The sequence below is a fragment of the Ricinus communis genome, chromosome 9 (assembly GCF_019578655.1).
Source record: "Ricinus communis isolate WT05 ecotype wild-type chromosome 9, ASM1957865v1, whole genome shotgun sequence".
Classification (NCBI taxonomy): domain Eukaryota; kingdom Viridiplantae; phylum Streptophyta; class Magnoliopsida; order Malpighiales; family Euphorbiaceae; genus Ricinus; species Ricinus communis.
In genome coordinates, this window is record NC_063264.1 from 20024107 (window position 1) to 20049470 (window position 25364).

The following is a 25364-nucleotide window of genomic DNA, read 5'->3' on the forward strand; positions in this document are numbered from 1 at the left end:
CAACTTAACCATCGATGTTTAAGAAAATAAAAGATAAAAGCGAAGAAAACAAAGAAAAGGATAGAGACTAAGAAAAAATTAAAAAATCAGCAAGTATTAAAGGAAAAAAAATCATGATAAATAAAATATTTAGTTCAAAAAATCAGTAATAGACAAAAAAAGAAAATAAAAACAGCTCGAAAACATAAAAATAAAAACATAAAGCGTAGCGTATGTAGAAGGGAAATATAAACGTAGCTAAGAGAATATATTATATTAATTTTATACAGTACTCTTGTGACCATTTTCATTAGAAAAGTGATATGGCCAGAGATCTCTTATTTGTTCTACCTATATATAGTAGACATTGTGATTCTTTAAAAAAAATGCAACAATTTTCCCATAAGCATGTGAGCCATTTACAATGTATACATAAATTTCATAAATTACACTGCAAAAATTCATAACATAAGGAAAAAAAAAAAAGATTCATATATTAATAACATATTCATCAATAAAATTTTTATCTTTTATCGTCTATAAACTATAGATTTTTCGCTATTAAATTATAAATTCATCGTTGAGATTGCTCCCTACCTATGAATCCCATGCTAAAACTTTACTTCAGCACATGATTCAGGCTAATAAATGACCTAGATTCACAATGCTCTGTGAACCTGGGGGCATGACATAATTTGTTTTCCCCCTTGCAGCAGTGCATCTCCTTCTATGTTTCAATCAAGTTAATTTTATGGTACATTTTATCTTTAATAAAACACATCTTAATTTGTCAATGAAACCAAATTCTACCTTAAGATGAAAATAAATGAAAAGAATATGAATACATAGCAGCCATGAAAATGGTACTCTTTTTGAGTTAAATGCTTAAAGAAAAACTTAAGCTAAATGCATATTTAGATATTTAAACTTTGACTATTTGGTCATTTTAATAATTTAACTTTTGATTTAATCTAATAGACATCTCAATTTGTATTATTATGATATTTAAATATTTTTTGCCGTGAGATTTTATTCAACATGTCCAATACATGATATTTCAACTTATAGGCCATATCCTATTTAATAAAAAAGTTCTCAATTAAACACTCAATTGCCAACTCCAAGGTTAATGTACTAAAAAGGGCTTTGCGGAGGTTCCTAGAGGAAAACCTTCTAGGGCACTTTCTATCATCAAGCAATGTATTAATCTAATCAATTCACAATCACATTCCTGAGTAAATTTGCCAACCGCAGCTTATGGTGTAATTGCAATGATGCATGGTCACTCCGTTTGACACCTTAGCTGCCGTCACCTTAACCACCAGACATGTAGCCTGGTGACTACAGGCGTTTATGCCCAGGGTGGGTCTTGAGTTTGAGACCCACCTCTTCCCTCTCCTCAAATTGTAATTGTGCAAAGAAAAAATTAGGATGCAGTCACCTTAGCAAATGTTCGCTTGTGTTTGAGTGCAAATTAGTACTTCCGAGGCACTCTTCTTCTTCTTCATGCATCCGACACCTGGCAAATTCGTATGCTTAAGAAGTGATTGCCACCACGGAAGACTGCATGTTAAACAGAAGATGACACACGGACCACGGACACAGACATGGAACATGTTTTCTTCCAACTTCTATCTCATCAAGTCAAAGCAAAATGGCATGCATATAAGCCAGAACACAAAGGAGATAATATGTACATGATTACTCAGATTATTATTGCTTGTTCAACCAACAACCAAGCATGATAATTCTAAAACACCACTGATGAAAGCTTGAATTTTATGCTTTTCCTATATTTGGTACTTCTATATGCATTTCTACTTCTTATTTTTCTTATGTATAAACATGCTGGACAGGTATACTGAGCGGGATCTCAAGCCCAGGAATTATGTCGTAAAAGCAACTTATGTCAGAATACTGCAGATTCCCTGATATTCATTCTATATGCCACCGTTCTTACTATCTGCTCCATGAGAAAAATGGGATTTAAGTCCAATCCAACACTGGTAATAATCATGGTCTATGAATGGGGACTCAACAGCCCATAGACATATCCTGGGGATCAAACATGATTCAAACATGAAGGCCATTGTATCAGTGATTCTACTCGGTCCTGCATCATTCCCGCGTGCAATGGTAGCCTGCCAAGCATGTAAAAGTGTATTTAGACCTTGTCTGTTCTATGGTCACAGCCTAAAGAAGTTGTTTGACAATCAAAAATTCAATTTGGTTAGTGTATGAATATTTCCTAAAATTTATCACAACTTAGATGAAGAACAGATCTAAGAACATGACTTGGCAAATAGATCAAGTTACCATGACCCCATTGACTTTTGATGACATTTACACTCAGATCCCTCTCGTTTCAACATTAAATGAAATCATCCTCAACTTCAAAGGTATTGACTCTAGTCCTCAGTTTACATTTTAGATCCTGAATTTTGAAGTAAATTCACATTTTAAATAAAATAACATTCCCCTCACTCATTTTTTAACCTTTTAGAAACTAAAAAGTTTTTATTTTACAAAAGTCAAGGATGAATATGTTATTCTGAGTGAGAACTCTAGAACTAACATACATATTATTTAATAGAAGGATTAAAGTATATGTAGCATGGAAACGGAAATGGTGAAACATGGAACCAGTATGGCGAAACAACATTTTTCCAAAAGACAAGAAACATAAACATGGGAAAAATGTGAAAATATTAAAATATAGTGATGAATATATAAACATGATTTTTGTAATAAAATATGTTTAAAGAATATTTATTAAAAAAACAATAATATTAAGAAAAATAATAAATCAAGTCTTTCAGAACAAACAAAAACAAGTATTTATAAGTTCCTTAATGATAACAAATATTGAAAAAAAAAATAGTGAAACTCATGGCACTTCTTTTGATATTATTTTCTGTTTAAGAATTTAACGAGTCTTTTCATCCCAATTGATTTAAGGATTTCAGATTCCTTTTCTTCCTTTTTCTTTTTTGTTGAGGAAATGAATTCTTTGTTTGAAAACAGGTTTCCCAATTTGGTATATGATAGAAACAGGCTCAAAACGTTTCCTAGAAGATTCTTAAGTTTCATATCCGAAACGCCAAGATGTCGATTGGGTGAAGTTTTCATGCATCATTGTATGATAGACTAAAGTACAAAAGTGAAGGATGAATCTATTCAATTTTCAAACAAGAGGAACATGTATAAATTATGTTAAAATATGGAAATATGGAAAAGGAGAAAGCCCTGATAAAAAGTGGGCGCAACGAATGTACGAAGCTGTATGCAAGACAACATACCTCATATGTCTTGGTATCAGGACCATGTGGAGTCATGCAGCTATGAAGACTCGCACCACCTGGGACAAACCCATCAGCTTTTGCCTGTAAATGAAAAAGCATAGAGAAGAACAAATATGCATTAAGTTTCTTTCCAATAGGGAAGTTAAGTTGAGTGCAGAGAAATCTTAATAAGCCATAGAACTGGAAATTTTTTACATGTTACATGACATATATCAACAACAAAGTTAGATGACAGAAATCAACAATGCAATTAAGTATAAATTCCAAACTCTATTTAATTACATGTTATCAAAGCAAAAGTAAGAACCCTTTTACTGCTAAGAACTGCAAATCTGCCCATGTGGGCAAATATTTACCTCATATCCTCCATAAATCAGGCCCATAAATTCACTCATACAATTACGATGGTAATATGGAGGTCGGAAAGTATGCTCAGCAACCAACCATCGAGGAGGAAAGATGACAAAATCAAGCAATGCCACACCAGGTTTATCAGTTGAAGCTGTCAGAACTGCAACATATGGCACAAAATAATAAATAAATGAAGCAGAATTTACATAAACAAAAAGATCAGAAAAGTCAGAATAACACATGATTACCTGTATTTATTGATGGATCGCTATGATCAATCAAAACAGTATTATAGGGGCAAAATTTTTTGAGATCATACTGCAGATAAAAGGCAGCTGTCCATTTCAGACCCAATGAGGACAATAATATCTCTGTATGTAATATATTAAGAACTAATAGTACTATGGTAGTTAAACTTACCTTATATGGAACAAAATTACCATGCCAGGCAACTACATTAAAAGGAGAGAAATCCTGTTTTGCAGTAAATAGTTCTCCACCAAACTTTTGTATGATAGTGTATCCTGGACAAGGACCCTCCTCATACCAGGCCTTGGGAACAAGGAAATCCCTTGGAGCAGCAAGACCATTAGCACCTAAATGCAACCAAAATCATATCCTTTCTTTATTAGGATAACATATATAACAAGTCTACACTTGTTTGCTAACCACATATGAATTTAAGAGACTTTGTACCTATTGGTCCAAGATCAGGAAGCTGAAAATGGGTACCAAAAATCTCAGCAACATAACCACGTGATGGACCATCTGGCAAATCTACAGCAAAACGAAACCCTTGAGGTAAAACAACTACTTCACCAGGAGAGACTTGCAGCTTTCCGCATTCAGTAGTGATCCATAACCCTGCCCAGCCAGGAAATAGTAACAGATGTGAGATCTCAACTATTCAGTTCTTAAGCATATCATAGTGATGAATATACTGCAGATTAAGAAATTAGAGAAATCAAATCCAAGGATATAAGATGATATTATTTAATTCTAAAAGATTGACAGAGAATTAGGAACACAAGTAGTTAATAAGAGCATATAAAGTATGGTTCTCCAAGGGACTTGAAACTTTGATAAAAATAAGCTTATTCACAGGCACATAGAAGATGATACAAAGCTCCATTATAAAAACTTAAGCGCACCTATGTAAAGCATGCATTAGGAATTTAGTAGTAATATTATTTCAAATACAGAACTACAAATCTCAGTTCTGTTAAAGATTCCTCAGTTTAATTGTAAGGCTAATAGTTTGAGTCCTATAAATAGTAAAATTATGCAGCCAAATTCCATTCTCTGCAAAACAAAATAAAACAATAAGAGAGAAGAATTATATCTCATACTTGACAATTTTTAGCGATACATAAGAATATGCCAAGAGGAAGGCAATTATGTTGAATTGGTAAATTGGCATGTTAATATGGTTATCCAAACTAAAAGAGTGCTTTGAATATTAATAAGTACTTCAATCCATTACTCTTTCATTTTATCTAAATCGGCAAAATTATAACCTTACAGTACATTCAGCAGTTTTAGTGAACCATAGGCAAAAACTTTAAAAGCCCGAAGTATATCAGCGACGAAACCACTTCAACAAAAAAAAAAAACATTTCTCATGCTATGGTTTGTGCCATTGGATGCAATAACTGCTGATCATTAATTATTAGACAAGATTAATAAATTTGAAGATTTGCTCAAAGCTTAGGATTAATGGAACTAAGGCTGGCAATTCGTGTCGTGTGGTGTCCAATCGTATCATGTCGAAATACGTGTATAGCATAAGAAGGGTTAACCCGAACACGACCCGTTTAACTAATCATGTCAAAACATCAAACCCAAACACGGGCACATTTATTAATAGGTTAAACGGGTTGACCAGTATAACCCGTTTAATAAATTTAATTTTTTAAATAAAAAAACAAACCATTATAATTTCAAAAAATATATTTCTTTAATTATAAAATGACTTAAATTAAAATTTTTATGTAATTATATCTTTATAAATGATAAAATTATTTACATTAATATATGAAGAGAGAGAATTAATGTGTTTATACGTATCGTATATACCTATTAACCTACGAGCCCATTTAAATAAACGTGTTTATTCACTTCACTTGCGGGTTAGGCAGGTCAATCCGTTCAAAATCTAGTTTATTTTCATGTCATAAACTGGTTGACCCTCTGAATCTGTTTAACTACGTGCCAGTGTCATGTCGTTTAATGGGGTCGTGTCAAAAATTCCCAGCCCTAAAGGGAACCACTGCTCCTTGATATTATTACTGTTTTGCACCACTCTCAACAAAAGTTGTTTTGACAGAAAACAAAGCAAGAAATTCTCCACATTTCAAATCAGAGTAGTCAATAGTGGAATCGTTCATCAATCATCCTCCTCCAATTATCAAGTATCAACTACTTCACAATATATCCTTTTGTTCCATATAAAGGCTAGGCTATTCTGATTCATCAGCTATCAACATCAATTATACAACATACTTCATTATGCATGTGAAACAAAATGCAACTGCATAATCATTTTTGTTTAAAATTAAACAGGTGGACTAATACTCCATAGAGCAAGGATGTCGAGGTATTATTGGCACATTTGATCTGCTTGGAAAGGAAATGGAAATGAAAGTGGATGTCTAAAGTCAAGAAATCCTATTCCAATTTCTCTTTTCAACCATTATATATATCCCTGTGCAAAGTAAAAGTTTATAGAATCTGATTCCATGAATAGGATTTCATTCCCAATTCCGAAGCATACCAAAACATGACTTATAGGAAAAAAGCATAATTGGATTCTAGTTGAGTTGACTCACTCCCTTCTTGGGGAACAACCAAGAAATCACCATCAGCATTGCATAGAGCACAATTACCCATCGACTTATTAGCAGTGTACCTACACAATCAAGCATTGACTCGTCATCAATTTTCACCAAAAAAAAACCCACAAATTAGTAACTTCAACAAAAAGAAAGTGAAAGAGAGAAAAAAAGAAAAACAAATGGGAAATACCAAATTACATGTGAATAGCAAATCCATGGCGAAGAAATGAAGAACCAGCACCACAAATAGTGAACAACCCATCAATAAAATCGGTGGGAGAATCAGGAATATCAACAGGCTTCCATCTAAGCTGAGTTGGTGTTGTTGTACAACTATCTGTTTTATCAAATTCACTGACTATCTTTCCATGACTTGGAACCCGTGGCTTAAATGGTTCATGTGTAACAGATGGTTTAATTCGATATAGCCAACTACACACAAAAACAGACATAATCAATACTTGTTACTTCAACAAACTAATCAAGCAACCAAAAAGCCAATTAGAGGGAGCAATCATGTTCGTATTTTCACTTGTCAAGACCTGGGGAGCCCGGCTCACTGGACCCGGAAGGAACCAAAAGGAGAAACGGTAAAGAAAAAGAAAGAAAGAAAGAAACCTGCGTTGACTGAGTTTGCGAGGGGAAGTGAAAGAAGACCCAGAAATCTGTTCAGCATAAAGACCATAAGGACATATGAGAGGGCTGTTCTGTCCACGTGGTAAAGCTCCATGAATGGCTTCTGATTCGAAGGTGTTGCCGAATCCTGATAGGTAATCATGATCGTCGGAGGGAAAATCACGGCCGTTGCTTTTGGGGTTATCCATGATTGATTGAAGCAGCTAGAAAATCTGTCTCAGCGGGGTGATGGTGGTGGCGTTTGTTAAAAGCAAAAACAAAGTTGACGATGATAACGGGGAGGTGGCAGTGACCTGGCATGATCATAATAAGGTTAATCTCTCTTATAACAGACATATGTGATTAGAATGTTGTTTCCGCAGCATAATTTTGGTAGAGATAAGATTCAGGCAGTCAGCTGTCACCATCAGATTAGACCTATTCCTTGTCCCATTTTTAAATTTGGAGCAAATGAGTAACAGTGGTGGAGATTGTGTTTAGTTAAAAAGATTTTAATGATATTTAAAAGTTAAGGAGGATAATTAAAAAAAATTATAAATTTTTTAAGATTTAAAAGAAAACTATAGATACTAATAAATTTTTATAAATTTTTATTATTTTTATATATTATTATATTTTATTATAAATTATTTAAATATAAAATTAATTAATTCTTTTTAATATGTTTTTCTATAATTTATTTTAAATATTATTTTACATAATATTAATATACAATTTTATATAAAAATAATTGATTTTATTTCACTACTATATCAAATCTGTATTCATTTTCAATTTTTTTATTTTATAACATGAATATTAATTTTTTTATTAAAACAATAATTTTTTAAAAAAATATCATATTAGAATTTAATTATAATTAAACTATTAAATTCATATCATATCATTAAATTCATGTCATTCTTATTATATTTTGTATTACATATTGGATAAATATTTAAACCAATAATAATTACATTTAAACTAATAAGAACAATCATTCAAATAATCTTTCTAATAAAATCTAAAAATTTATAGTAGGATTGATTGTTCAAAACAATCCTTTAAAAATAACTAGACTTTTCATTTGAAATTCATTTTTTTATAATAGCTTTTCTTAAAATTAAATTAAAATTTTTAATTAATTAATTTTTATATATATGAATACAAGTCATATCGTAATCAACTGTAACTTTTGTAAAGTCTATAAAAGTAAGCTACTATTTAAAAAGTCATTGACTTATATAGATATGGACTTTTATATATTTTTAATCACTTTTTATGTATTGTTATAAATAAAAATTTTCAAGATTTTTCTTCCATTTCTCTTCAAGGTTTTAAATCTTATCTTTCTTCTTCTCAAATTCTCTTACATTATCGTATTTATTTCTTTTAACTATATTCTCCATCTTTAAAAAAAATAGATGAAAATGAAAAGCTTATTTTCTAATAATATTTTTATATTCATAAATACAATAATATTTTTTTATACTCATAAGTATAAAAAAAATAATTAATTAAAAGTTTTTAATTTGATTTTAAGAGGAGTCCTCGTAAAATATTTAAATTTTAAACTAAGAATCTAGTGAGTTTTGAAGGATGTTTCAAGCAAATAACCCCACCATAGATTGCTAAATTTTATTAAAATGAACATTTGAATAACTATTTCTAGGAAAAGTTCCAAAAAACCACTATGAGTTTGACTCTTTTCTACTTAAGGATGGAGATATTTTTTATATCAAAGGAGTACCATATATTTTATTTTTTCAGCATTTCTTAGGTACACATTTATGTTTTTATTATTTTTTTATATAATTTTGCATATATTTAATAAGAACTATTATTAAATTATGATTTTATAGACAACGTAGTATCTAATAATGCATCAAAAAATTTATGAATATATTAAAATTTTACTTAAGAAATTATTTTTTAAATCCGATTAAAATTAATATATGTATATTTTTATTTTAATAAATTTTTTATTATCATAAAATATCTAATCAAATGATAAATTACTTAAAAATCCTTATTTATATTTTTAATAATATTTACATTCTAAAAAATGAGGAGAATATTGAATGTATCTAAAAATATAAAACATATATTACTCCTTGGATACCAAAAATACATTTGTTCCTAAGTGTAAAAACGTCAAACTACATAGTAGTTTTTTGAACTTTATTCTTGTTTCTATTAGTAAGCGTGATTATTACTAGCTTGTGTATATATCAAATAATTGATAAGTGTAATTATTTATTGGTTTAAGTATTTATCAAATAGGTAATGTACAAAATATAGCAAGTAATGATATAAATTTGGTGATTTAATTGGAGAGAAATTGCGATACGACAATTTCTTTTAAAAAGTTAGTATCTTGACCAAAAAAATAGTATTCATGTTGTGAGGTAGAAAATTTAAAAATGGATATTGATTTGACATAAAAATAATATGAAGTCTGTTACTTGTGTATGGAGTTGCAGATAACATTATGTCGAATAATACTTAAAGTAAACACACACAAAAAGTAAAAATAGAATGACTAATTTCATTCTTAAATAATTGAATAATAAATAAATAATAATTTACTAAAATCAATAAAAATCAACAGAAGTCTATCAATGTCTATAAAAGTTTTTTTAAGTAAAGTTTGTAAAAGTCAATTCATAAATTCAGTAGAACCTCAATTAATTAATATTTGATAAATTAATAACCTCGACTAAATAATAATTTTCTCTGGTCCCTACTTGAGCCAATGGAATAAAATAATAATTTTATTAAATTTATAAGATAATAATTTAAAAAAATTCCTTAAGGCCCATTGAAAATATAAAATAATAATTCATTAAGTACATATGAAAATTACATATATTGTGTAAATTTATAAAATAAAGCACTTTCTACATAACTTTTATTTTAAAATTTTATTCTTTTCTAAAATATGTATCTATAGTTAATTGTTTCTTCTTTACAAGTGAACTAAATTCAATTTCATATTTAACCTTTTGTAAAGCGTAGACCAAACATATGGTATATTTTTCTCATGTTGAAGCAAGTGATTTTTCAAGGTCTCCACCATAAGAAAAGCCTCTTTTGGAGAAACATGTGGTAAAATATTACTATCATTTGGATCTTGATCGTCATTGTCTACAATAAGCAGCACTTTTCTATTGGTCATTCTATTGTCAAACCAACGAACAAATTCTTAAAAACGTAATCCAGTCATCCATGCTTTCTTGTTGGCTCGATAATAACAATTAAGATTGTAAATATTCACATTTTTAAAGCATTTGGGATTAACAAACTTACCAATAATACACAGAGGTACTTTATCTAAACCATCTCCATTGCAACAAACAACAACAGTAAGTCATTCATTGTCCTTTTTTCGTCCTTCTAATTACTTTGTAGCTAGTGAATAATCAGTTTGCAAATGATAGAATAATCATGTTTCATCCATATTACAAATATCCTTCCAATGAAACTTGTCTAATTTAGCTTGAATTTCAGGTAAAGCATTTTCAATATTTTCCATGACAACTGAACCACTTTCACCGAACTTTCTATAAGACTTAATTCCATGTCTCGTCTTGAACCGCTCTAGCTAACCACTTGTAAAGTTAAAGTCTGAATCTGCATCACCATACATTTTCTATAGAAACTCTTTTGCTTAATTTTGAATCATTTCTTCGGTCATTGTTCACTTTCTCTTGATATTGGAGAAACCACTTGTACAATACCTATTCTAATTCGAGATATTTGACTGATTTGTGCCTTTTAATATTGCTATTTGTTATCTCTTTTGACAAATATTATGCTGACCTTTTGAAAATATTTGATATTGTTCCTTGGCTGATTGAGAGACCAAACTTTTGTTGAATCCATTGTTGCAAATCTTTTTGACTAGAAAATGGATGCTCATTTTTGTACTCACATAATGCTTTTCGCATCTCATCTGTTAGTATAGATCTTTTACACCTTTCAAATGAGAAGCCATGGGGAGAAGATATATATAAATTTTTATATCTTGATATATGAAATTAAAGTGCATATTTTTATTTATAAATATTTTATTATGCACTTGAAATACTTAATATTCTAATGTACGTACATGCATGCATTTCATTTTAAACCACATCATTCCCAAAATCATCGTCCATCATGCATCTAGAATATTAAAGATCATTTCTAAATTATTTTAAAAAAATAATGTATAAAATATTAACTATTCTCTAAAATAATAAATATTAATTTATCAATAAATTAATAAAATATTAATTTATCGATAAAATAATAACCTCTATAACATAATAATTTTTTCTGGTCTCAAGATTATTATTTTCAGGAATTCTGCAAAGTCATTAAAAATTCATGAACCATTTTAATTCACTTAGAAAAGTCTTTAAAAGGTATACTCTTAATAATTTCACCATTGATAAAAAAATAAATAATACCACCTAGTACTTTTCAAATTTGACCTCTAATACTCTAAAATTTTTAGTTTAACCAATAGTATATTTATATTTTTTATTCTTAATTGATTTTCGTCCTTGAATCTCAATTTCATCGTGCTATTTCATTTTATTTAGTATCAGCGTGAAAAAGAGCGTTGTTATAAATAATATCTAGTCTGTTCCTAACTTACGTGAACACTTGACTCTCTCTCTCTCTTCGATTTAATGAAGATTTCTCTTCTCAACTTTAATTTACCTATGGCTCTCTCTCTTTGACTCTTTACAACGTATTCATCACTCTAAACAACAAATATTATATAATTAGAGAATCACAATATAAGGGACCACAAATCCTCAAAGGATTAAATAAATTCTTAAACAATTTCTAAAACAATTAGTTAAATAAATAAGGAACTCATAGTTTCTTTTTGTTTTGATTAGTAATTTGGAAATTTTAATTCTAATATGTTTGATTTAAAAATTTTGGTTTTCCTTTAACGGTATCTATTTTCTAATTTTTATTAATTTACATTTGTCATTTACCCAGTTTATTTGTCCATATTATAGTGCTTGCTCAATATGTACTTTTATAAATGATATCAAAAGTCAAAATCGGTTTAAAGTAAAAATATAGATATGATATTGGTTAAAATAAAAGTTCAAGAGTATCAAAGGTTAAATGTGAAAAGTGCAATAATGAAATTATGTATTGAGCCAATGAGTAATATATATATATTTGTTGCCACTATGTTATATAAAAAATTATTATAACATTTATAATATAAAGATATGTAGTAAATTGGTATATAATATAATATTTATTAGATATATTTTATTATTTTATTAATATTTCTTTCCAATTTAATAGGGTTCACAAATTTGATATACAATTTAATTTCAAATAAATTTAAATGTTATATAAAATCATGAAAATATTTAATTCTTTTTTATTTAATAATTCATTGTCAATACTAAGTTTTATATGTTATATTTTATTTAATTCTATTTTTATTAAATTTTTATATTATTTTTATGGAAAATATTTTACGTTAGTTATTTGTAAAGTAATTTTACTTACATTATTTTAATGCTTATTTAATAAAAATATAAAAATAAAATTTCTATCTTGATGAATTAAAAATTTGAAAAATCTCAATGTTTTAATTTTAATAATTTTCTTAAGATATTAATTTTATAATATATTACGTGAATAGTAACAAAATTACAATTAAATAAAAATAAAAATTTATTTTTTCAAGAGAAAAATATAAGAAAGAAAAGAATATGAGAAGAAATAAACTCTTAACTTTATGATATAAAATAAAAAATTATCATAAAAAATATTAAATACTAAATAAACATTAAAATTAAATAATATTTTCTTTCATATTGCTAAATATATTGCTTAAATTTACTAATAATAAAGTAAGGATAAATTTCTTAAATTTACTATACCTCAAAAATCTCATCATAATGTACAACATAAAATTATTATCTTTCCAAATAAGATATAATAATAAAATTCAATTACTACTTAAACATTTGCAATAATATGTCTAACCTTCGGTCTCTTGCTTCTATCAAAAATAATAACACATTGGTTGGAGAAGATGTATACTATTTGTCATGAGATGATGAGAGCAGTAATCCTATTAAAAAAGTATTTATTAAAATAAACACTTGAATTAATATATTAATAAAATAAAATTAAAAATATTATAACCTTTTTCTGATTTATTGTCTTTTAACTTTTGTAAAAATTTATATTGAGTTTATTAAACTCCCTCATAGATATATATATTATGATATTATTTAGGAAAATTTTTATTTAGTGTGACTCGTGTGTAGGTACACAAATTGTTGTAAATAATTCGCCTTTAGATTAATTTCTTAATCATATTTTTTTATGAATTCATGAGCTTTCTTGGCAGGTTGCTTAGATCCTCAAGAGACCCTACATGAATTAAAGTTAAATAATAGTAAATATTTGTAAATAAATAAACTCAATGCCTTGTATTTAATTTGCTGAATAATTGAGTTGTTTAAAATAAATATAAATAAATAAATAGACAAATAGTTTACTGAAAACTAAAATATTTGAAGAATTTGTGCTTGAGTATTTGATTGTTGCAGTATAACTATTGTTGTTGATTATTGGTTTTTTTTTTCTATTTCTTTTTATGGAGAGTCTTAAGTTTCACTTTTCTTGAGGAGCTGCTTCCATCTTTTGTGTCATAAAATCCATTATCTTTTTCTATTTAGAGAGTTGGGATAACTTCTGCACAACTCCTCCCACCACTTTTTTCACATGTGTGTTTAGTTGTTACTCTTAATTGTCACGATCCCATCTGTGGGTCCATGACCGGCATTATAAAATGCGTAGGCTGCGTAAGACCACCGAATCCTATAGTAAGCTTGACACTCGCTGACTTAAATAAATTTTAACTCAATTAATATTATTAATGCCACAATTTATCAGAACCATTAAATTTTACACAATTAATTCGGTCTGCCAGAAGAATTTGGAGAGACCCGAAACTCAGAAAATTTACAACTGATACATCTACTATTACAACTGCGGAGGATCTAAGATTTTACAAATTAACATACAAAATCAAATTACATCACCTGATGAGGAAGGAGTCGGGTTACTGAATAAGAGTCGCGGGAAGACTAACGGTCACGATTATGAAAAACAGTAAATTGAGACTGTCTGTCTCGAGAGTGAATTCAAATCATATATCTAAAAACATTTGCTTATACTTCGATCATACATTTATTTAATTTGAAATAAACATAAGTCATGTAAAAACATACGTGTCATGCCATGCTTAAATTAAATAAAATAATTTTCACACGCTACAGGACGGAGTACTCCAGTAGAACCCTAATCCCAACACAAACATCTTATTCAATCTCCATACTGACATTTCGGCTAATCTTAACTCTAATTTCCCGACTAATCTCATTCCAATAGGACTGGTGCCCAAAGAGCGAAGCTCGATTAGGGACTTTACCTCCAGTCCGGTCACTTGTCTTAGCCTTTCGGCTCTCTTAACCCAACAGGTCTGGCGCCCAGAGAGCAAGCTCGATCAGGGACCTTACCTCTAGCCTGAACACTTGATTTCCAACTAAGCCGGCGCCCAAAGAGCAAGCTCAATCAGGGACCTTACCTCCGACAAACACACTCTACTAAGCCCAGAGAGCAAGCTCGATCAAGGCAAGTCCTAATCTTTACTTTTCAAATTTACCTGTTTACCCTTTTCCATTACTCTCGAACCGATATCGGTACACTCATCAACCTAATGTGTTCTACTGTCGTCCCATCCCGTGTCATCATGCAATAATAAAATCGTAATGCAGAAAATGAAATATGCATAAACAGTATATAACAAATTAGTCAACATATTAATCATTAAATCAGAGATATCATAAAAAATATTAGCATGATACACGTAAGCAGATATATGATTTTAACTCACAGCTTTGGCGACCTCCTAGCTCTGCTCCGGTGCCTCGGTTGGAGCGAGCCGAACAGACGGATTATCTAATCACGGAAAACTATTTATCAAAACGCTGAAACAATTTACCATTAGTCTTAGGCCTAGATTCCTAGGAATGACTGTCTAATAATCTTGACTTGGGTAAATTCTATCGAAAATCCGGTAAAACCTCCCCTAAAACACGGACATTTACCCCCCGTTAAATGGGTCCAGGACCTGCCGGAAAAACACTTCGAATAATCAATAATTTAACACAATGGGAGTGGGGTCCCCAAGACTTCACTAATTTTCCGACTTTGCCACACAGCAGGCAGTCCGACAAATAATTATTTTTGACTCACAAATATCATCTAATACACAACACAATTCAATAGACACACAATTAAACCAAGAATTCCAAAATTAACGGGCCAGAGAAAATTCACCAAGTCCGATCGACGATCCGAACACACCATCGGACTCGAAATGACGCGCTGATGACGATCCCGCTTCCGATTTTTCGATCCAACCCCTGATCATCCGGAGAGATTTACAGATAATCTCGGCCGTCGATTTACAAACGAAGCCCGATCGCCACGAAAACGGTGCCATTGCGAAGCTTGAGCTGAGGAGAGTCGGGATACGCCCTCTGATCGTCCATCCTTCGCCAGAGCTAGCCAGAAAAACTGAAAAACGCGGCTGCCACCTACTTCGTCGGAACTCCCTCCTCCGCCCACCAAAACAGACGCCGCCACTGCCAAAAGGGAGCTCTCTCCGAGGGGAGCCGATCGCCACCGAGATCGGCCGATAGGGCCGCCGAAAACGGCCGGAATGACGCTAGGAAACCACTGCCTTCCTTGCGCTGGCCGCCACTACCACCACACCATAGTGCTAGCTGGTGCACCACCGGCCACCTGAGCACCGATTGATGCCGCCCGATCCTCCTTCTTCTTCGGCCATCTCCGCCTCCCCCGATTTCTTCTCTTCCTTTTCTTTCTTTACTTCCAATATCGACTTTTGGTCCCTGAAGTCTCCTTTCTTCCCTTTTAGTCCCTCAACTTTTTAAATTACTGCAATTTCATCCTGCAAAAATTCCAATTAACCCCCAAACTTCTCTTTAGCCTTTCAATTAAGCCCCCAACTATTTAATTTGGGCCAAAAATAGAATTATTAAAAATACACTTACATATATACCCTTGCTTTTAAATGTAAAATTACCAAAAAGCTTTTACCGACATATTTAATTACAAAATACCAAACATACAAATTTTCATTAAACCCCCATAATAATAAAATTATACTCTTAATCCTCATTCCAAAATAAATTTCCAATTTAGTCCTAACACAATTAATTTAAATAATCAATTTGCTAAATATTTTCCAACTTAAAATTTAATACCACTAGCTAAATAAAATACCAATTTCTCCAAAATTCTTTTATAAAAACACCCTTTACAAATTCTTCCATAATTTTTCAATATTTAAATTAATTTATATATATACTATATATATACATTTGGAAAAATTTTGAATAACTAAAATATAATTTATTTCTCAAATAATTTACTTAATTAATTTCTTAAAGATCCAACTAATTGGGTATAGAAAAATAACTCATTTAATTGTCTAACATTAAAATTCCACTTAATCATTCTAAATTAAACCAAATAAAAATAAAATAAAATTAATTTAAATAAAAACTCATTTATTAATTATTATTAATAAAATCATTATTAAAGGAAATTTCCAGATATTACATTAATTATCAATTAAGGCTTTCATTTTACTTATTTTGACCTGAAAAATACTTATAAGCCAAATAGATATAATCAATAAGCATAACATATATAAAAGTGCAAGAGAGGGACAAACAAATCTAAATGTCCTTATATATTTTTTAATTATACAATTAATATAATCTAATCTTTTATTAATTGAGTTACTAATTAGTTAAGTATTAATTAAAAATAGTAGTATTAGGACTAAAAAATTCTTAGCTAAAATCCTAACTATTATACTTCTATTAATAATTAATAAGAAATTAGAAATAATAAATATTACTTTGAGATAATTAATTATAAGAAATAGTAGTAATATAAAAAATAAAATTTATTATATATAAAAATAGAATACTAATTTAAAAAAGATAAGAATTTTATGAAAAAAAAAGAATGCGTATGTAGTCTTTGCTACCAACAGTTAGAAAAATTAAGCACGGTCCAATAACTAAAAAAAATTATTAATTAATATTACCTTATCGCACTCTTCAGTTGATCCTTAGAAATTTACAGGCTTTTGACTACCTCTCACAAGCTTCAATAAATATAAGTGAACCTCTCATAGACTTCCAATTGGACGGCTGCGTCATCCTTAATATCATACTTCAATAAGTGTCTAACGATCTCTCACAGACTTTTAACTAGATGGCTGTGACACCCCTTACAGACTTCCATAGGTGTTTGACGACCTCTCACTGAATCTTAACTATGTGGCTGTGACACCTAACTCAATCACAAGCTTTTCATCTAGGTGCTTGAAACCTTTACATGATTTTTATTTAGAACAACAAAGATAAAATAAAAATTCTTATATAGATCAATAATGAATATAAAAGGATTTTGAATAGAGATAATTAAATATTATCTTAAGAAGGTTAAAATAAAAATCAAATTTTGAAACAAAAACTCTCTTGAGAAAGACTCTAAGAAAATTCAAAAAAGTAAAAGATGAGGAACAAATACTTGATGAATAACCTCTTTGAATTTCTTGGAAGATCTAAAGTTGTAAGCTTTTCTTTCCATAAAATCTGATTTAGGAGAAACTCTTTTAAAAAATCAAGAGAGTAAAATGATATATGAAATTTGATAAAAGAACTCTTTAAATTTCATGATAGATTTAGAGTTAGAGTATCACTCTCCTTAATTGTAGATATGATGAAGAAAAAGTATTTAAAAGATAGAAAAACTAGTTTGTGCTAGCTTCTAAAAAGGTATCTGCCAAACTGTTACTGCCGACAAAAAACTGTATATGTGTCTGCTAGTCTACAGAAAGTTGTAGCCATGTTTGCCAGACTATCACTGTCTGTAGAAAACTTTAGTTGTGTCTACAGAAGACTGTCTTGAGATGACTGTGTAGAGTTACTTTTTCATCTTCAAAAAATTAGTTATTATATCTATGTGAAAATATGTAAGTGTGTGAGAAAAGGGTATGACATGGCATAAAACATTAGATACCTAACAAGTATCAAGTATAAGTCTAATGAAAGACAGATCTCTCAAAAGACGAGAACTTTTTTTAAAAAATTTGTGCATAAAATCTACTTTTGAGAAATACAAAATATAATATTTTACATTGTGTACTAAAGTTAAAAAAATTAGAGATACTGCAGTATGCATGAAGATGATTTTAAAGTCCAGAGATATTGTGGTATGCAATAAATCAAGATTGCATATGAAATATTAATGGATATATTTTTTAAGGATTTTGCATATGAGAAATTAATCTGATGTATATGACAAGATGACTAATTGACCCACTCTTTAAACTATTCTAAGACAGCTAACTTTTAATCTTCTGATTATGTTGAGCTTCAGGAAGGTAGGCTTTTGATGTTTTCTTTATATTCCTCAGCAGCCTTCCACACGCTTAGTCATCTGATCAGTTTATTGAGTCATCTAATTCTTTCAGGTATGATAGACTTTTGATGATTGCATATATATGTTACAACTATCTTATGAGCTTTTCTCCTTTAATCGGGTTATTTTATCCTGCAATAAATCTCCAACATACACATATACAAATATCCACAAACACATTATTTTGTTATCATCAAAACTTGGATTATTAGCTTCTTAGAGCTAACAAAGACATTCAAAGTCAATAGGCAATACCTTGAGTTCTTTCACACAGGAGAGTATAGCCTAAAGAGTATCTCTTGTACACTAAACAATCCTGATTGAGATCATAGTGGTTCGGCCAAGCTAATGGATCTTAAATTAGCATTAATTGGAAGGGAACCCAATGTTTATTACTTATCTTTTATTTTTTTTCTTTATTTTCCCTTATCTACATTAATTTTCAATGTTTTTAACTTAGGATTATCATGCATGAAAAGGAGTGTTGAAAAAGAAAATGAATGTGGATTAGAAGGCAAACACGGCCATGTCATTAGTTCTGCTCATATTTGCACACTTGCTCTTGTCTGAATTTTGGAGCATATGCCCATGCATAATTTCGTGCCCTTTAAATTCAAAAATCTAGAACCACACATGGCTTGCACATGGTCATGTTCCCTCAAATTGCTTTTTAGCTCAAATCTAGAACTGCTAACGACTTAAGACATAGGTGGAGCATGATCGTGTTTTACTTCGTCACTTGATCCCTATTTTGTTAGTACTACACATAGTGGGACATATGGTATGGCACATGATTGTGAGCCTCAACTCTCTCAATTTCTAGAAGTGCCCACGATTTCGCACACAGGTTATGCATGACCGTGTAGTAGCCAATGCTTGATGACTGATTAATTTAGGATATTTGATAATCTACGTCTGTTTTATTTTTATGTTTATTCTTTTAATTATTTTAACAATAAAGCTGATGCACATTATATTTGAATGTAACCGAATCAGGGCACTACTTCCATTCACCTTTCTCTTAGGTCATTTTTTTTATTTGCTTTATGTTTCTTTTTATTTTATTTCTCTTTTATATTTTTTTTATTTCAGTCATTAAGGATAATGTCTAGGATAGTGTGGGGGAGGATTATATATTTTTCATATGGCATGTCCCATGCATTTAGGGATTAGGTGGGGGGTAGTTTGTTTTCCATATTGTTTAACTCATTTTTCCACATTTGTTGTAAGTCTTGTCCTTAGAACATTTGTTTTAAGTTTTTTCTTTTTTGCAAAATTGAAGATTGATTGAGATTAGCGGGCAATAATGTGTAATTGTGCATTTTTTATTCAATTATTGAACTACTGAATAGTTTATTAATTCAGATAGTTGCACATGGTCTTTATGTATGAATAATTTAGTTCTTATGACCTAAGCATAAACTTGGAGATTGAATTTAAGCTTAATTCTGAGAGAGAATGCATCTTATTTTTAATTCTCTTAAAAAATGTCTCTTCTTTTCTTAATAAGATGAATACTTCAATTAAACTAATTGCGTTATAAATCTACTCCAATGCTCTAATTAAAGTAAGAGTATTCAAAGGATCCACTCGGCGGTATCCATGCTTAGTAGTGTGAGAACGACATGGGATTATTAAAAGTAGAAAAATATGATTTGAGAGATAAAAAGGATGAGATGGAGCATAAAACACACTCATCAAAGCAATAAAAGAAAAAATGTTGTGAAATAGAGCATAAAAGGCATTCATAACCAACTTTGAATGCTCTTCTTCTAGAGTTTTGTTCATTGGATTTAAAAGAGTTAAATAATTGGCTTATGACTAGTAAATTATTCATATATGATGTATTTTTATTTCATTATCTTCTTTAGTAAATATTTTTCAATCTCGGTGTTGTCAACTTGTTTTACTCAGACATTGTAACTTTTTAGCTGTAGTTGAGCTAGTGTTTAAAATTTAGAATTTAATTTTTGATTTAGGACAAGCAAAGCTCTAGTGTGGAAAATTTATTGTATATGATTTACACATGTATTTTAACTGAATTTTTAATAAATTTTGAATACATAATTAGTATTAATTAAAAATAATTTAAGTTTAATTAGGCATTTGTTTAAGTTGGACCTTCAGTCTGGCTTCCTATTTGTTTTTTGTTTATTTAGGAGTTTTTATTTGATATCAATAAGTTTTTTTTCGTTCTTTTAGGAAAGACTAAGAAGAATTTCTAAATGATCAAGAAAAGTCATGTTATAACCGTACATGGGCTTGCTTGAGCCCATGTTGTACACTAGAAGAAGAATCATGAAAGCTCAACATGCCATGCTAAAAAATTTGTGTCTACTTCGAGGCCCTAAAGAGTATATAATGCACAAATATCACAAGGGCATGCTTGAAACATTGACCGCTTTTGTCCAAGTTGAAGAAATTATGAAAGCTCGATATGAGATTACACATGGTCGTGTGTAAATCCCTATCGTAAAATGAAGGATGTGACATGGCCGTGCTAAAAGCCATGTCAAGTAGGAGAAAGTTTCCTTTTAAGAGGAAACTCAGAAATTCAAGTGAAATTAGGTTTCCATTGAGCTGAGATATGCAAAAGGGGATAAAAAGATGCTTTTCTTCATTCTGATCTTTGAGAGAAACACTTTTGAAGACATATTCATTGAGATCGAAGAGGATTTTATGCAAGATTTAAGAGTTTGAATTTATTATTTCTTCTTTTTCATCTTTGATTACTTTAATTTTATTTTTGTGAATTACCGTAATTATGTGCGGCTAAACTCTTCTTAGGGTTTAGACTTGCAGCCTATTACTTGTTTGGATCCTTATTCCTTTCGATGAACTAATTTTCAGTTAATTTTACAAGTTGCTTTTAATTGTTCTTGTATTTGATTTTAGGCCTGTTTAAATACATGTTTTTGGTAAATAAGAAATAACGAAAGTTACATGATTTATCAGCTCATAGACTTAAAAGACTAGGAACCTCGATCAAGAAAGTAGACGAATCCTTCAATGAGTAATAAATTACTAAGAAACTTAATGAATCCTAGTTAATTGGCATAATTATGAAAATATGTTGTAATTAACTTTGGTGTTCTTAGATGAACTCGAAAGAGGATCTAGGTAATTTAAGTGATTTAATCTTGAGTGAGTTAATGAATTGAATTGTGAAAAGATTTTATAATCCGAGTACTAGCTAGTGAAGTAAATCTAGGTTCTAGTTCTTAATTATTGAATTTTTAAAATGATACTCACTCTTTTTTACTTGTTATGAACCATGCACTTGTAGAATTTGCCTAACAAAGTTTTTTGCATCATTACCGAGGAGATTGGTAGTACCAATATTAGCGCACTTTTCATTTATGTTAGACTAATATTTTTATTTTTATTTTATTTTATTCTTTTCACTTTTTTCTTTTCAAGTACTTGACTCTTGTTTATACAAACAAGATCAAGACATCTTGTACTAGAAAAAATAAATTTAGAAATTGAAAAAGATTGCAAAAACAATCGAAAGGAGAAAAGAGAAAGAGTTAGAAGAATAGTTGAACTAGTAGCACTAGCAAGAGCTTTAGAAGAATATGAGGTTCTAAGTCTCACAAGAAGCCAAAATTGCATTATGAAGCCAACTATCAAAGTTAACACCTTTGAAATCAAACCTGCATACATCCAAATAGTTTCACAATATCAGTTTGGCGGATTATCATCAAAAGATCCTAATGCTCATATAGCCTCTTTTCTTGACATTTATGACACTTTTAAGATTAATAGAGTAAGCACAACTATTCGCATCAGGCTATTTCCATTCTCATTGAGAGACAACGCAAAATTGTGGTTAGGATCACTTGCACCAAATTCCATCATTTCATGAAATATACTTTCCAAGGCCTTTCTTACTACTATTCGCCTCGAAAGACTGCTAAATATCACAAAGACCTCGTTGGGTTTTAGCAATAGCCTGGAGAATCTCCATATGACGCTTGGGAGAGATTTAAAGACTTCCAAAGACATTACCCACACTATGACATTCCAGATTGGCTTCTCATACAAACTTTCTACCAAGGATTCTTTAAATTCTTGTAAATTATCATTGAAGCTACTGCACAAGACTCTTTTATGAGCAAAATATTGGAAGATGTATATGCGCTCTTAGAGAAGATGGCACCTAATAATTATCAATGGCAATATGAGGAGCAAAATCAGCCTAGGAAAGTAGTAGGAATGTACGAGGTTAATAATTTAAGCATGGTAAATACCAAATTGGATTTCATTATAAAGAAATTAGAAAGGCTAAATTCCACAAGTTATTCATCACATGTGCTATCTTGTGAAGTTTGTGGAGGACATTCTACTATGGAGTGTCAACAAGGTGACTCTTATTCCTAAGGCTACTCAATTGAACAACTTAATCACTTGAATAATTTTAATGGCAGGCCTAAATGGAATCCATACACCAACATATACAACCTTGTATAGAAGAACCACCCGAACTTCTCGTGGTCAAATTAAGGAGGGAGCTCAAATCCCAATGCAAATCAAGGGTATAAAAGTACTATACCCACCAGAGTTTCAATAAAAGAATTCTTGTCATCAACCCTAACCTAAGACAAACCTAGAGATAATGATGGAGAACTTCATCCAGCCACAAAATATGGGAATACAAATAGTTCAAGCAAGTCTAAAGCAACATGAAGAAAGGTTGGAATAATTTAATATGCACAATAAGATGTTAGAACACCAAATAGCATCATAAGGAAGTTCTTCAAATTTTTGCCAGTTTGGCCCTTGCCTAGCCAACTTGAAAACCTTATAAAGCAAGCGAAGGATATAACATTAAGAAGTGGAAAGCAATAATTTAAGGTGGAAATGATCAAGGATGATAAAGAGGCTATTAAGGACACATAAGAAGAGCAATAGCTGAGTGAGAAGGTTAAGAAAAAGAATAAAGATAAGAAGGAAGTGCCTATAAAGACTCCACCATTACCCTTCCCTCAAAGTCACAATAATCAAAGCTAGACAAGCAATTTGGAAAGTTTATAAAAATATTCTAGCAACTCAAGCTCAGCATGCTAATTTTAAATGTGATCAATATGATGCCCACTTACTCAAAGTTCCTCAAAGATATCATTTCATAAAAGCAAACATGGGAGGACTTTGAAACCATTTCAATTAATGGGGAGTGCAGCGCAACGACTCAAAATAAACTTCCATAAAACCTTAAGGACCTAGGGAGTATCATTACTACTTATACCATTAGGAACGAGTTTATAGGTAGGTCTTTATGTGATTTAGGTGCAAGTGTGAGAACAATGTCTCTTTCTCTTTGCATGAGCATAAGCATAAGCATTAGAGAACCTCAACCAACGACAATGTCATTACAATTAGCAGATATATCTATCATTTATCCGAAAGAAATTGTAATACCATAATAATAATAATAATAATAATAAATAAATAAAAAGGGAAATTTTTTTTTCTTCCTTCTTCCCTCTCATTTCTTCTTCTTTTTCTCCTTCCTTTCTCACCCTCCCCCCCTCGTCACCTCCCTTCTTTTTTTGCGCCTGCCGCCGGCACTCCCTCTCCTCCTTCCTCGTCTGCGCTGTCTTCTCCTTCCTCCCCTCTCGCTATCGACGTCAAGCATGGAAAAGGAGTTGTCATCGCCGAAACAACCTCATGTCGCCGTCCTTTCTCTCGCCCGACGCTGGAAACGAGCTCCTCGTCGTCAAAAACCCCCAAGTCGAGCTTTCCAGTCGCGTCATCCCCATTGGCAGTAGTGTGTAGCCTCGCTGGAGTCAAGACTTTTCGGCCTCGATACAGTGGCTTCCGATGAGTTTTTGACAAAAGAATTTACTTTTTTGGACTCCCCCAATTCAAGTTCTGCATAGGCGCTTCCGGGTACAAAGTCCGACACTATTAGCAGTATCGGCTTTCAGAATCTGGTGTTTTCTGAATGCGTAGAATTTTAAATTTTCGGCTCAGTATAATTTTGTTTGGACTTTAAAAATTATTTTATAATTTTAGAAAATATTATTCCTATTAATTATCAAGTATAAATAATTTAATTTAATTAGATTTAATTAATTATGACTTAATTATAAATTAATTAGTATGATTAATTATTGTTCTGGTTTGTGGTAGATATGGTTGTGTTTGATTAGTTTAAATACCAGAAATATTTTTGTGGATTGGTTGTGAAATAAATATTAATGACGGATTGTCTGTAATTAATTGTGATCTGTAGTGTGTTACAGAATTGAGAAAAATAATGATAGTTTTAGTGGCCCGACTTCCATTAAATAATTGTAGAATATTTGAAATATTTCTTGCAGGTTCTGGACTTGTTATACGGGTGGTAAATGTCCATATTTTAAAAGAAGTTTTGCCGAAGTTTCGGTAGAATTTCCGAGTCTAAATTTCTTAGGCAGTCTAATATAGTAATCTAGGCCTAAGAAAAAATTAAGAATATCTTATTAATTAAGTTATTTTCATGAATAGATAATTCATCCATCCAGCCAACTCCACACGATGCGTAGGAGCAGACGGCAAAACGCGACAGAATTGTGAGTTAAAGTCATATAATCTACTGTACTTTTGTCATGTCTAAATTAAATGAGATAACAATGGATTAACAATTATTATGATTATTATTAGCATTATTACTAGTAGTTTTATTTGATTAATAATTATTACAAATATTATTGTATCATTATTAGAA

The 25364-nt window shown here is 30.5% G+C and overlaps 1 protein-coding gene and 1 non-coding gene across 4 annotated transcripts; both read right to left on the minus strand.

The window, feature by feature from the left end:
* Positions 1-234: 234 nt before the first annotated feature.
* LOC8277926 (homogentisate 1,2-dioxygenase) lies at positions 235-7528 on the minus strand. Of its 3 annotated transcripts, none has more exons than XM_048379385.1 (9): positions 7085-7528; positions 6665-6898; positions 6461-6540; positions 4329-4496; positions 4053-4228; positions 3881-3950; positions 3638-3792; positions 3279-3362; positions 235-1542 (listed from the first exon to the last, which is right to left on the minus strand). In XM_048379385.1, the coding sequence occupies exons 1-9, from the start codon at positions 7288-7290 to the stop codon at positions 1516-1518; spliced, it is 1200 nt and encodes a 399-aa protein (XP_048235342.1). In that variant the 5' UTR covers positions 7291-7528; the 3' UTR covers positions 235-1515. The 3 variants fall into 3 exon arrangements, with proteins under 3 accessions (XP_048235342.1, XP_048235343.1, XP_002518387.1); XM_048379386.1 differs by having other exon boundaries at positions 235-1498; positions 7085-7527; XM_002518341.4 differs by lacking the exon at positions 235-1542 and adding an exon at positions 1667-2120 and having other exon boundaries at positions 7085-7521.
* Positions 7529-22570: 15042 nt separating this feature from the next.
* On the minus strand, positions 22571-22677 carry LOC112534754. Its single transcript, XR_003079015.1, has one exon. It is a non-coding gene; the product is annotated as a small nucleolar RNA R71 (small nucleolar RNA).
* Positions 22678-25364: the final 2687 nt, after the last annotated feature.